Raw genomic sequence first — 15,445 nt, forward strand, 5'->3', positions numbered from 1 at the left:
GCCATGACCTAATCAGTGAATCAGTTCATTGAATGGATTAATAATTTGAATTATTTCCTGAGTGGTTACCATAGACAGGTGGACTGCGGCTGCAGGAAATAGACTGCTGAAGAGCATACCTTTGGAGGTGTATCTTGTCCTTGGCTCCTCATACTCTCTCTGCTTTAGTTTGCCAACCCCTTCTGTTATTATGTTCTGTCTTACTTTAAGCCTAGAGCAGTAGAGTTGTCTGACTGGACTGAAACCTCTGAAACCATGAACTCAAATAAACTTTCTTTCTCTAAGTTGTTCTTGTCAGGTATTTTAGTTATAGTGATAAAAACTTAACACACTTACTGAGTTTGGAAGTTGATATTTATCCCATCCTCCAGATAAGAGACCAACTCAGCTGATTTTAGCTTTATGAGATGTTGAGCATAGAAACTCTGTCAAGCCCTTCTGGATTCTGGCTGACAGAACTTTGAGATAATAAATGGGTGTTGTTTCAAGCTGATAAATTTGTGGTAATCTGTTACAGAGCAATACAGTACTAATAGAAGCATCAATGGAGGTGTCCTTTTGTGTTGTATGATCTTTGTTTCTAGTTGAAAGGTCAAGACCTAGGTCTGGAAATGATTGAGGGAATAAGAACATATCTGAAAACATTCTGCTGTTACTTTTGTAGTTACTTTTCTCTGATTTTAACTTAAATTCTCTATTTATTATCAATTTTGATCTATGTAAATTTCATTGAATCTTGGTATGTCTGCATATTGAATTTCAGCACCATTCCTTCAATGGTTCAGATTTGCTTTGGGATTGATTCTCCTACTCTCTTAAAAAAGGTAGAGGTAGGATGCCAGATTCTGTGTAGTACCCTAATTAAAAAAATTATATATATATAAAAAATATTTAGTTGTCAATAGACCTTTATTTTATTTATTTACATGTGGTGCTGAGAATGGAACCCAGGGCCTCAATGTGTTAGGCAAACACTCTACCACTGAGCCATAACCTCAGCCCAGTACTGAAATTTTTTTTCTGGGAACAATTCATATTATAGTTTAAATTTTTTTCCACATTGGCAGGATTATCTGAGGCCCACATAATCACAGGAGATAATAAGGCAGGGGTTATAAACTCCACTGCCTACAAGGGCCAGGCATGTGACAGATGTGCATGAAATAGTGAATTATAAGTCTTAAATGCTTCTTTAGTCTAGTTTATCTGCTGAAAACTGTGGCAAACACCTATTTTTCTCACCAATGGATCTGTAGATCTTTGAAGGTGGGTCTTGTTTAAGCAGCAGTCAGGTCTAGGTCTGCCTCACTTGCAGCAACAGCAATGGGAAAGTGAGGGAAAGATTTCAGATGGGCATTCCTTCAATATAATCTGCTGACATGATTTATTTATCCTGCCCAGAGGTTTGAAAAACAAGATACCTAGGTTTCTGTCCTAATACAGGAATTTATTAGCATTTATGGTTGTATTATTTTGAATTCTTTACTCACTCCCTAACTTAGAAATAAACATCCTTCTCTATAATGTTCTCTAGGATCTTTCATATGGCGAATACTCAGTAAATGCTGTTTTATGAACGATTTTTTCATTTACTTGAATACCAAGATTTTTGATAACTATTTAATTTTTCTTAACTGAAGCTTGGGCTTGTCATTTCCATGTCTCCTGCTTTTTTCCTGCCCTGTTCTCTCCTTTTCTTTCTCCTTTACTTAAAAAAATAGCAGTTATCAATATTAAATAAGATGGAATTGATGAAGAGAATCTAAGGTATAAATTCTTCAACATGCTGGTGTAAAGAGGTTTAAGTTCAAGGTTTCTTTCACAAGGCTAAGTACAACCTGGCCTGTCTGAGATTCTTTGCTTTTGCTTTTAGTTTGAGGATTTAGAGTCAAGTTATTTTTAAAACAAATTCTGTAGGTCTTAAGATCTAATCATATTTCTACGTAATTATAAAGTGAATATAAAAGTAGGTGCTGGGAAGGGAAGTCATTAAAAACATTATAGTTTCCACAAGCTGTCTTGTCTCAGATCCCAGCCGGACAGTCCTTAACATTTTCTTCTCCAACTATAGGCTTGGCGATGCCCCCATCTTGAGTGTGCAGAAAGTTAGCTTGGTGAGATTTCTAGGTCCTTAAGGGTCCAGGTTTCATGTTCATCTCACATTTAATCTAAGATTAGAATGAGAAGGCTTCATTCATTCCTTCGTACAATTAGACTTGACTTTTCTGTAGATGATTATTTTTCTCTTCCTTGCTGATGCTTGAGATGTCTACACTACTGATATTCTTTCAGTTCTTTTATATTTCTCATGTAGGTGTGGTGAAACTTTGTCTCTAACTATATGAAGCTAATTGTATTTTACTGGTATTTCCTGTATGTAAATGTTGTGTTCACTGAGTTTCCAAGAAGCACAGAATTTAGACTCTTCTGGTTTGGTATGACTTCTCTTTCTAACCACCATTGGGGCTGAAGCTGAGAAGTAAACACAACTTGATGTGAAGTGGGTGCTAGAATTCAGGGCTAAATTGTCTGAAAATAAAAAATATTAATGTTGAGATATTTTGACTCATTAAGTAAACCTGAAAAAATAATGAAATTTTGCTCCAGCACCTCATAAGATTGCATATAGCATAAAACTTTTTTTTTTGAGTCTAGAAGAGAGGAAAAATATGTGAAGAGAATATAAAGCATTAGAAATTAGTTATAAAGTATTATTATCCAAGCTCTAATCCAAGCTCAAAATAAAGCCCAAACACACCTAGAGAGCTTTTAATGTTATTCATATGATATTTTACTTTCTCTAAGACTATACTGAATTAGTGCATAAAAATAATGAAGTAGGGAAAATGCCACTTGTTCTTAACTTTTCAGATTAAAAACATTTTCTTTAAAGATGGAATAGTACATTAATACCATATATTTTCATGGTACTTGATGCTTCATTGAACATTTATATATATATCATCCTACTAAAAATGATGGCTTATTTAAACTTTCCACTAAAAAAATAAATCACAAAGGGTTTTGCAGGCTCATTAATCTGAGAACATATCTAAAACCCAGTACATAGATAGTATGTGTAGATAGACCAGTTTTCAGTTCCTCCATTAGTTCTCACTCTGAAGTATAAGTATTTCTTTATTTTGAAGATCCAGTTTAAACTTTTACTGACAGAAGATTCCCTTGCTCTGATATCTGATAAGTAATTTGATCCATGTTGTTCCTAGTAATAAGAGTCCATGATAAGTTCTTGGATATCTTTAGTTTCCAAAGCAGGATATGTAAGATGATCTCTTAGGTTGTGGGAAGAAAATATTAGAACTTTTGTTGGCATTTCAATCTAGCAAGTGAAATTTGCTTTAACTAACAATCTATGGGTTGATCATCTGTGTATCAGTTTTGTCTATAAGGAAGGGTTACAAAGGGTTGACAGAGGCACATTGATTTCAGTAGTTTAGGATTAATATAGAAAACAACATGGCAACAACTTAAATGGATTATTTGGTAAGCAAATAACTTCAGAATGTATAGAGTAGTCATTGTAGATGATTTGAAGTTTCAGGAATTAAATTACTCAATGTGGGAGAATGCTATATATTTAAAGTACAGATGTTTCTAACATGGCCCAGATCATTATATTAGTTAGATTCTTTTTCAATAACAAAATACACAAACAACCACTTTTTTTCCCCATGTCTCTGTGTGTGCTATTGAGGTATAGATGTTATCAGGAAAGATATAGTCTCAAAAAATAAAAGACTTCTTGAATATAAAATAATCTATATGAGGTAATTTCCTAGGGTGGTAATATTTTCACTTGATAAGAATTTAGATTGCACATCTGGAGCTGAGGGTATAGCTCAGTGGTAGAGTGCTTGCTCACCATATGCAGGGACTTTAATTTGATCCCCAGCATCACAAAACAAACACAAATCATAGATTGCATACGTGTATGTGCATCTATTGAAGCTCATCAAATGTTAGAATTAAGGTTTCTATATTCCACTCTTTGTAAAATTTATCTGAAAAGGAAAAAAAGAATCTTAAACATTAAATTCTACTTAATGATGTGCATGCTGAATTGTGGGGGAATAGTATATTGTTTTTGACTTACTTTGAAGTGCATAAAAAACAAAACAACAAAGGGTTGACAGAGGCACATTGATTTCAGTAGTTTAGGATTAATATAGAAAACAACATGGCAACAACTCAAATGGATTATTTGGTAAGCAAATAACTTCAGAATGTATAGAGTAGTCATTGTAGATGATTTGAAGTTTTGATGAATTGATGAATTGATATTGGATAGAGGAATATTACATGTATAGTAAAAATGGTATTTTTAGAGTCTAGGTGGTAGGTATGTGGATGTTTCTTATAAAATGTCTTCTAAGTTTTCTGTTGCTTTATCCTTATGCAATCTGTAGCATCCCAGAAGTTGATATCAGATGTGCAAAGGGTACTTCAGGAAGTATCAGTTTTGCTTATATTTTTTAATAAAAACCTGTCAGGCTATTTAGTGTTGTTATAGCAAAATACCTGAGGGCTGGGTTCTTTATGTATGAGTGTATTTGGCTCAGAATTCTGGTTGCTAGAAGATCCAACAGCATGTAGGCTTTGTCAGTTAGCTTTTACTCCCTCTGACTAAAATACCTGACAAGAACAATTTAGAGGAGGAAACATTTATTCTGCCTCATGGTTTCAGAGGTCTCAGTCCATGGTTGGCCAACTCCATTGCTCTGGACCTGAAGTGAGATAAGAACATCATGGTAGAAGGGCATGGTGGAGGAAAGTTCTCAGCTCATGGTAGCTGGGAAGCAAAGAGAAAGTGAGCTAGGAGCAAGGGACAAAATATAAACCCCCAGTGACCTACTTCTCCACCTATACCCTTTTGCCTGTAGTTACCATCCAGTGAGAAGTTCTTTCAAAGGATTGCTCAATCAAATTGATTCATCCACTGATTAAGTTACAGCTCTCAGATCATAATCTAATAATTTCACTTCTGAACATTTGAACATTCCTGCATTGTCTACATAAGCTTTTGGGCAATACCTTATATTCAAACCCTAACAGTGGTGAAACTCACCCCACAGGCTGCATCACAATAGGGTGGAGAAGCAGGAAGGGAAATGGCTTTGTGCGGCAGGAGTAAAGTTTATGGGGAAAGCTTGATTAATAAGAACCTCCTCTTATAAGAACTTACTTACTCCACGAAAACAACATTAATCCCTTCTAAGGCAGTGCCCCAATGATCTAAATACCTTTCTCATTAAAATTTTTTATCTGAACTACAAAACACAGAGGATGATTTGAGTGACCATTTTCACAGTTCTTCCAAGGATGTTACATAGAGTACCAATCTGGATGCATAGGGGAGAAGTTAATTCATTATATATAATGGATGTTCTAGGGTATTAGGGGTTAATTCTGTCCTGGTTAACTATTCCCAGGTTGTTGGATTGTTTTTGTAGCAAATTCTTAAAATGATTTTCTTTGACTTATAGGCTTTATACAAATAATATTTGTTTTTTAGATTACAGGGCCACCAGGCTGTGGAAAAACTCAGTTTTGCATAATGATGAGTATTTTGGCTACATTACCAACCAGTATGGGAGGATTAGAAGGAGCTGTTGTGTACATAGACACAGAATCAGCATTTAGTGCTGAAAGGTAAGATGTTTAATTATTTTCCATTATAATGCTTTATTTTAATAACATATACAGTGTGGAACATTAATAAATAGGTTAATATTTACCTGTTTTTTTTTGGAACAGAGAATGTTAGATTACTTTTTGGTAAGAGTTTTCCTTTTAAAATTGACACAGGACAGTTTTTTGTTTTTATCTCTTTCTTACTGAGGTAAGTGGGGTTCCTGGGTAAGCTGTCTTGTGTTTTGAAAGTTGGTAAGAAAGAAGGTAAAGAAACAGGGAAGAATTTAAGTAAAAAATGAGGAAGATGCAAAACTAAAAAGGAAAAAGAAAATAGATAATTTGCCTTATAAGTAATTTCTAGTTGGAAGTAAAGTGTTGGTGAATGGATATGTCTGAGCTGGGATGCTTATGCATTTGGAGATTGATGTAGTTCTGTTCTCTTGCATGCTTTCTTCTGTGCATGAGTGTGCATGTATGTATGTGTGTGCTTGCATGAGTGTGTGTGTGTGTGTGTGTGTGTGTGTGTGTAGTGCTGGGAATTGAACCCACGGCCTTGCACTTGCCTAAGCAAGCAATCTTAACACTGAGCTATATCCCCACCCCAATTCTGTTCTCTTAGTCAAGGTATACTATAGAGTTCTGACTCTTTCTAACCATGTCACTCTGAATCAGATCTCTCTTTTATTTCTTTATAAAGAGTACTATTCAGATCAAAGTGGACATGGCCAGATAAATTCCAAATGAATTATTTTGCCTAGAGCTTAATACTTATCTTGCAATATATTTCCTGGTTATCTGTTCTGTCTGAATATATGCCACTGATCTGTCAGCTCTTTGGGTTTGTGTTATATCTTTCTATTTTCAAAGTCAAATCCAGTGACTGGTACATACTAACTTTCCAGAAAATGTTTGATAAATGAGTGAACTGGCAGGTGTTACTCCCAGATTGTGAAATCCAAAGGCTATTTCTTAATAAAAGGAATGAAGATTCCTTAAGAAATGGCTGAATCTGGCTCTGGAGCAGGTGTTTTTCTTTTTTTGGGGTAGGGGTGGTCCCTAGGGGTCAACTCTAGGGCCTCACACATGCTCTTCCTCTGAACTACATCTCCATGGAGCAGGAAATATTTAAGTTGAGTTTTTTTTTTCTTTTAAAAAATTTTTAATTGATTTTTAAAAAAATAAATAACAGTGGAATGCATTACAATTATTATTACACATATATACAGCACAATTTTTCATATCTCTGGTTGTATATAAAGTATGTTGATACCAATTCGTGTCTTCATACATGTACTTTGGATAGTGATGTCTATCACATTTCACCATCCTTGATAACCCCCTGCCCCCTCCATTTCTCTCCCACCTGTCTGCCCTATCTAGAGTTCGTCTATTCCTCCCATGCTCCCACTCCCTACCCCACTATGAATCAGCCTTCATATATCAGAGAAAACATTCGGCATTTATTTTTGAGTTTGAAACATGTCAGATCGCAAGGAATCTATAACGGACTATTTGATCTCTAAAAGATTTAGGAATCAACATGAAGAGCCTCTACTGGCCAAAGATGAAACAAATTGAGCATCAATAAGAATAATAATGTCAGTGAATCAAAACATGAAATATTTAAATCCATGCATCTATAATTATATTAAGAGATAAAATTAAAAAGCTTCTGCATAGCAAAAGAAGCAATGAGCACAGTGAAGGGAAAGATTGCACAATGGGAGGAAAATCTGCCAGCTATTCATCAGAAGGAGGATTTATATCCAGAATATATAAAGAATTCAAAATATTCATACCAAAAGAACAGTAATTCATTTCTCAAGAGTACAAATGGCCTATAAATACATGAAAAATGCTTAACATCTCTAGCCATAAAGGAAATGCAAAGAAAAACTACATTGAGAGTCTGTCTTACCCAGTCAGAATATCTGTTATCAAGAAAACAATTACAAATGCTAGTGGGGAATGTGGGCAAAAGGAACCCTTACACACTGTTGGTAGGAATCTAAATTAATAAAACCACTATTGATAAGAGCATGTAAATTTCTTAAAAAACTAAAATGAGAACTATCATATGATCTAGCTTTACCACTACTGGGTATATACCTGAAGGAAACAAAACCAACCATAAGACAAATACCTGAATACCTATGTTTATTACAGCACTGTTTATCATAACCAAGCTATGAAATCAGCCTAGGTGCTCATCAACAGATGAATGGATAAAGGAAGTTGTGGCATATTTATTTACACAATGGAGTATTTATTCTTGAAGAAGAACAAAATTATTTCATTTGCAGGAAAATAAATGGAACTGGAGGTCATCATTTTAAGTGAAATAAACCAGACTCAGAAAGACAAGCATTGTATGTTTTCTCTCATGTGGAATCTAGAATAATAAAAAGAAAGATGATATGAAAGTAGAAGTGGAACTATTAGGGAAGGGGAAGGAGACCTGGGGAGGAGGTATCGAGGGTAAGAGAAGGCAACAGGGAGGGTGGATACAATCATAGTATGTTCTATGGTTATATACATATATGAAATTTTCATAATGAAATCCATTATTTTTATAACTAACATGTGTTAATAATTATAATAAAAAGAGATGAAAAGGAACTAATTGATTACCATTAGAGAATGTTGAAGAAGCAACTTCTTATTTTAAAACTGTATGGAAAAAGTTTTGGGGTGTGTGTGGGGGTACCAGGGATTGAACTCAGGGGCGCTTGATCACCGAGCTATGTCCCCAGCCCTATTTTGTATTTTATTTAGAGACAGGGTCTCATCTCACTGAGTTGCTTAGCGTCTTGTTTTTGCTGAGGCTGGCTTTTTACTTGTGATTCTCTTGCCTCAGCGTCCCAAGCTGGTGGGGTTACAGGTGTGTGGAATTACAGGTGTATGCCACCGAGTAATAAATGAAGAAGGAATGTTGGATTATCTCCAAATTACAAACTCTTATCTAATGAATCTCAATATTAAACATCAAAGACTGCTAGAATCAAACAAAAACAACATCATTGGAGTATCCCCGATGGAAGAACAACCAAACATGAATGTGATTAAGCTGTCTACCAACTACCAGTTTACAGCATATATATAGAAAGGAATGTGTTAAACCATTTTAGAGGGTTGCAGTTAAATTATTCTAGAGGGATGCAGTTAACAAAATCTGAACTACTGGAAATTATAGAATAAACAACCTGGTTTCTTTAACAAATAAATTGTAAGATTAAAATAAAAAAGGAGGAGGAACCTTTGAATTAAAACAGGTTTAAAAGATGTATTGATCAGTTGCAATGTGGATTTAGAGAAGAGATAGAACAGAGAAATATGAGACTCAAAGAGAAATATGTTTTAGTCAGTCTGGTTTAGTATTGTCACCATTTTGTGCTTACAAAGTAAGCCTTTTAACATGAATGAAAAAGTGTTTGAAGGATTAATATGAGGAAGGATTAAAAGATTCACATATATAGAATTTTGGGTTAAGTGATAAAAGTGGGAAATTATTTAAAAAAATTTTTTTTTATCAAGGAGGAAATAGTTTCTATTCCTAGTAGCAAAATAAAATAAAAATTAAAAAAAGAAAACAGGAAGAATAAATAAAAACTATTTGAGTTTAAAATGCATTAAAAGGAAAAAAAAAACCCCAAGAAAACCTTGTGGGTGAAGGTGATATACTTAAAAGCACTTTGGAAAGATTAGTTATATTTTTTTTAAAGCAGTATACTAAGTAGCTTATTTTACATGTCCTTTAGAAAATAATCTAAAATATTATGTTAATTATGCTCATTCATCACAGACTGCATTTGTATCTCCGGAGGGTTTAACAGTTAGATAATAGTGTAGTGTAGAGTTGACCCCTGGGGGATTTGGGGTCTGCTTTGGGAAAAAGGAAATGCTAAAAAGGCAGAGTTCTGAATGTCCTTCTTCTAATTGAATCTGAAAAGGTCTGTTTTTCTTTGTTTACATATTGGATTTTTTGCTTAAAATTTGATGTTGTCTTAGTTACCATATGCTTTCATATATCTTGAGAATCTGGATAAATAGATTAATTCAGTGACCCATCCCCATATTTTAGCCTATGGAAATTTTGGCAACCATAAGAATTCCATTGTACATGAATTGAATAAATAATATATTATCCTTAATAGAGATAATTGGAAAAAATGAAACTAGAGGTTAAGAATAAAAATAAGGAATAGCTTGGCATCGTGGTGCATGCCTGTAATCTCAGCTACTCAAGAGGCAGAATTGCAAGTTCAAGGCCAGTCTGGTCAGCTTAGTGAGATCCTGTCTCAAAAAAAGAAAAGAAAAGAAAAAAGATTGGGGATTGGGGATATAGTTCAGTAGTAGAGCACCCCTGATTCAACCACCAGTAACACACACACACACACACACACACACACACACACACACACACAGGAAGGTAATATGGATAGTAAATAGTAATAGAATTTCTTGGGGGGGGAAAAAGCTTTGAGGAAAAATAAAATAACAAGGATAAAGGAAAGTAAAGTTTGGACTTGCAAATGAGAATAGTAGGGTAGATAGTGTGAGAAAAAACTGAAGGATCTGGGGAAGCAAGAGATGGGACCAAGAACCCTGGAAGGTGGGATATAGGACTGGAATTAGGAGGTAGAAATGGACATTCCTGAATTACAGTGAAATCAGAAAAGCTTTGAGAATGGGGAAGAAAGAGTTCAGCAGGGGAGGAAGACATTATTCAAATAATTACTAAAATATAAAATTGAATGTATTATAACTAAGCATGCAAAGGAGAATTACCTGTTGTTTTTATATTGTGGGGGAAGCACTAGCTGAGCAGCTGAATTAATTTTGTGTGCATGTCACCTCTCGGTACCAAGTGGCTTACAGATCTTGCTATCTAATTTCTACAAGACTTTAGATTGTCATTCTTTCTGAATCAGGGTGTATAGATGAAAGCATGGTCAGCAGTAATAGTGGCCAGCCATGACTTTGGCTGATTCTGAAGTTAGTTCCAGTGTGGGATTAGGTCCTTCTTACTGTTTGTTGTGGTTTCATGAGGTCTGGGTAGATTTTCCTCAGCCCTATTCCATCTACCTTATCATTTGTGAATCTGGATAAATTATGGGGAAAGAGACGTGAAAAAGAATTCTATGATAGAAAGTAGAAATTAGTCATGAATACTTTTACTGTTAACAAAACTTTGGAATTTTCTACAATTCAAGGAACTTGTAGATTGATATTATATTTAGTAATACGTATTGAATGAATGAACAGGAAAATAGTACATATGTATAAGAAGCTTTGGAGAAGCCATAAACTCATATTTCAGCTTATTTATGATGCTATATTTCAACTATGATTTTGGAATTTTTTTTTACACTAAACATTTTATTTCGAGTTAGTATGTGTTCACAAATGAACAACTCTTATATTTTCTTACATATAAGAGTTGTGAAGTTACATGGGGAACTAATAATATTAAAAAGGGTTTTTGCTCCTTAAATGACACTCCTTTTGATTCTGGAACTGATCAGGAAAGAAGTTCATCTATTCAAAACTAGTTAACACGTTTCAGAACTGGAATCTTTAAAATGCATTTTAGTTGTCAGGTTCAAATTAAGGCACAGTCATCTTCAATGTGAGGTTTAGTGGGTAAGAAAAACTGAAATGTGGCTTCAAACTTCTTTTAAAAAGAGTAGTATTTTACACAGAGACAAAACACACACAAATACAGTTATGTCGTACTAGACAAAGACGTCAAAAACATACATTGGAGAAAAGATAGCCTCTTCAACAAATGGTGCTGGGAAAACTGGAAATACATATGTAGCAAAATGAAATTAAATCCTCATCACTCGCCCTGCGCAAAACAACTCAGAGTGGATTTAGAACTGACATCCTGCCCCTAATAGAAGAAAAAGTAGGCCCAAATCTTCAACATGTTGGCTTAGGAACTGACTTCTTTAACAAGACCCCTAAAACACAAGAAGTAAAGTCAAACAGCGATAAATGGGATGGATTAAAACTAAAAAGCTTCTCAGCAAAGGAAATCAGTAATGTGAAGAGAGAACTTACAGAATGGGAGAAAATCTTTATTATAAGTACCTCAGATAGGGCATTAATCTCCAGGATATATAAAGAACGCAGAAAACTTAACACCAAAACCACAAATACCCAATCAATAAATGGGCTAAGGATCTAAATAGACACTTCAGAGAAGAAGAAAAACAATTGATCAACAAACATGAAAAAATGTTCATCATCTCTAGCAATTAGAGGAATGCAAATCAAAACTACACTGAGATTTCATCTCACTCCAGTCGGAATGGCAATTATCAAGAATATAAGCAACAATAAATGTTGGTGAGGATGTGAGGAAAAAAGTACACTCATATATTGCTGGTGGGGCTGCAAATTGGTGTAGCCGCTATGGAAAACAGTATGGAGATTTCTTAGAAAACTTGGAATGAAACCACCATTTGACCTAGTTATTCCACTCCTAGGTTGATAACCAAAGAACTTAAAACCAGCATACTCAGTGATGCAGCCCCATCAATGTTTATAGCAGCACAATTCACAATAACTAAACTATGGAAGCAACTGAGGTGCCCTTCAACAGATGAATGGATAAAGAAAATGTGGTGTATATCAATAATGGAATATTATGCAGTCTTAAAGAAGAATGAAATTATGGCATTTGTCTGTAAATGGATGGAGCTGGAGAATATTATGCTAATAAAAAAAAAAAACCAATCCCAAGGAAACAAAGTGTTTTCTCTGATAATGTGGATGATAATTAACAGTAAGGGGAAGGGACTAGGGAAGAATAGATACTTTGGATTAGACAGAGGGGAGTGAAGGGAGGGAATGGGTGAAAAGGATAGTAGAATGAATCAAATATTATTACCCTATGTGCATACATGATTACATGACCTGTGTAACTCAATATCATGTCCAACCAGAAGAATGAGAAGTTATACTCCATTTATGTATGATGTATCAAAATGCATTCTACTGTCACATATAGATAATTAGAACAAATAAAAAAATTATTAAAAAGAGTAGTACTTCTAACCATTTCTGAGGTTTTCTACCACAGTAAATCCTTCAATTGTAGGATTGATTGCTAACATTATTTGTTAGGAATGATGGCTCTGGACAATGTGACAGTGAGAACAGATGTAGGGCTATTGAATGTTATTTAATATAAGAGGTTAAGTTGAATGACAGAGAAGGAGAATTTGGGAGGTTGAAGAGTTTTCTCTCAAGAAGTTTCTGCTAGCAATTGGTTTGCAAATGACTTATCCATGGAGGAGATTTTAGAAATAAAGGTTTTAGTAGGTTTTCAGGGATATTGTTTTGGGAGTTTGATGGGGCGTAAGTAAAAAGGAGCTTTGTTTACAATATAGCTGTTTAGAATGACACTACTTCCATTGTCTAAATTAGTGGTTCTCATTTGGGGACAAAGATAGGCAACTTTTCCCCTAGCTAGCAAGTCTTTGGGAATTTGTAGAGAGAGTGCAAGAATAAATGATTTTTATGATAATAAATGGGTGGGGCACAGGGTGCTGTAATTCTGTAATAGGAGAGTTGTTGAGATGAGAGAATTGAGAGGCACCTGCTCTAAATAACATTTTATAAATTAGAACATAATTCAGACATTGTAAGTGGCATTCATTTTACTTGATCCATATAATAGCATTTTGAAGTAGGGAGGGTAGGTATTATGATATCCATTTTATTTTATTTTATCTTTTGGTACTGGAGATTCAACCCATGAACACTCAACCACTGAATCACATCCCCACCTCTTTTTATATTTTATTTAGAGACAGAGTCTCATTAAGTTGCTTAGAGCCTCACTAAGTTACTGAGGCTGGCTTTCAATTCGTGATCCTCCTGCCTCAGTCTCCCAAACCTCTGGGAAGGTATGTGCTACCATGCTTGGAGTTGATGTTCATCTTAGAAATAAGGAAAATGGTACTCAGAAGTCATGTGATTAACCTAAGATCATATAGCTAGTAAGAGAGCTCAGAGGTGAATTCATGTTCTCTTTCCACTAAACTAATGATTGGCAAAAATAATTGACTTTGAGGAAGGATCTGGATAGTGTTTTCATTCCTTCATTCAACAACACCTATCAAACATTGTATCTTTTTCTGTTCTGTTATCTTTATTTAATGGTATCTTGTTGAACAGAAATTTGTAATTTTGAACTTGTCTTATGGTTTTGGTTTTGGGATCTTAAGAAGTTTTCTCTCTTGGGGCTGGGGTTGTGGCTCAAAGATAGAGTGCTCGCCTAGCATGTGTGAGGCCCTGGGTTCAATCCTCAGCACCACATAAAAATAAAGAGATAAAATAAAGGTATTGTATCCAACTACAACTAAAAAACAAATATTTTTAAAAAAAGTTTTCTCTCACTATTAGGCAACAAAGTATTATCCTTCATTTTTAAAGCATATATTTAGTTTTATCTTTCATATTAGTGGTTTTAATCCATTGGAAACCTATTCAGGATGGTTTTATTTTAAATTGTGATTTAAACTGCCACACTTATCTCCAGAAATATTGTACACAATATTTTATTTTTTGGTACTGGGGATTGAACCCAGGGGTACTCATATGTTCTAATACACAGTATTTTGAAAGTCTTCATCAACACTTTGTTTTCTAGTTTTTTAAATTTTTGTCATGGGGAAAGTTGACATTTCATTTTTTAAACTATTATGGACTAATAACTTTTCATATGTTCATTGTCTGTTTATCTTTCTTAGGCAAATTATGTAGAAATACACTTTACCCTTTTTTCTTTTTCTTTTTCCTTATGGACTTACAGAAACACGTTGTATTTTGTAGATATTAAAGAATATAAGATTTTATTTTAGTCTGTCATTTATGTTTTAACTTTGGTTATGTTTTGTTATCTATGTTTTTTTGTTGTATTCAGTCTTACAGCTTTTCCTTTATGGCTGTAATTCTTTCTTTTTTTCAACATCTTAACTCTTTAGATTATATTGATTGATGTTTATCATGTTAGAAACTGAGGGATTTTAAAAAATATTTAATTATTAATTCAGTAGAAATACAATAATAAATGTGTAATATGTTAATACACTGCATCAGGCAGGACTCCATCAGAGAAGTAGAACCAGTAGAGTATATATATAAAGAGATTTATTGTAGGGAATAATTGACTTTTGCAATTGCAGAGGCTGTCTGGAATATACAAGGCAGGCTCTCAGTAAGTGCTGAAAGCCAGGTTTGAAGTTGTAGTCCATGGGTAGAATTTCTTTTTTTTAAAAGAAGCCTCACTTTTGCTCTTAAGGCCTTTCAAGTTATTGAAAAAGGCCCACCCCAATTATATAGGACAATCTCTTTTAAAGTTAGCTGTTACCAACATTGATATCCATGAAATCTCTTTACAGCAATACATAATGGTCAACTGAATAACAGGTTACCATACCCTAATAAGTTGATTCATAAAATATTCATCACACATATTTTTATGGAAAATAGATTTTCAAAGCTTAAAAATGAGAGAAAAGATTGCAAATCTTTTTTAAAGTCTGATAATAGAAGACTATTGGATTCTAATGTGCTTTGCATTCAGTCTTTGGTAATATGTTTTTTTGTTGCAAAAATATGAAGACGATCTGATCTCACACAGATACGTATTTGGGAAAGTGAAGAATATTTTATTGTCTTTTCAGACAATTATAGATTTCCCTCTTTGATACTAAGCTAAGACTTTTTTCCCTACCATTCTTTTTAAAATTACTATTTTATGTATTTATTTTTATGC

At 34.2% G+C, this 15,445-nt stretch overlaps 1 protein-coding gene across 6 annotated transcripts in view; it reads left to right on the forward strand.

Moving 5' to 3' along the window:
- Positions 1-15,445, forward strand: part of Rad51b (RAD51 paralog B) — a 564,635-nt gene that overhangs the window by 27,437 nt on the left and 521,753 nt on the right. For all 6 annotated transcript variants that reach the window (XM_040274672.2, XM_040274671.2, XM_013357493.4 and 3 more), the window contains exon 5: positions 5,534-5,670. In XM_040274672.2, coding sequence (XP_040130606.1) covers positions 5,534-5,670 — 137 coding nt within the window. The remainder of the gene's footprint in view (positions 1-5,533; positions 5,671-15,445) is intronic.

The sequence above is a fragment of the Ictidomys tridecemlineatus genome, chromosome 5, assembly GCF_052094955.1.
Source record: "Ictidomys tridecemlineatus isolate mIctTri1 chromosome 5, mIctTri1.hap1, whole genome shotgun sequence".
Taxonomy (NCBI): Eukaryota; Metazoa; Chordata; class Mammalia; order Rodentia; family Sciuridae; genus Ictidomys; species Ictidomys tridecemlineatus.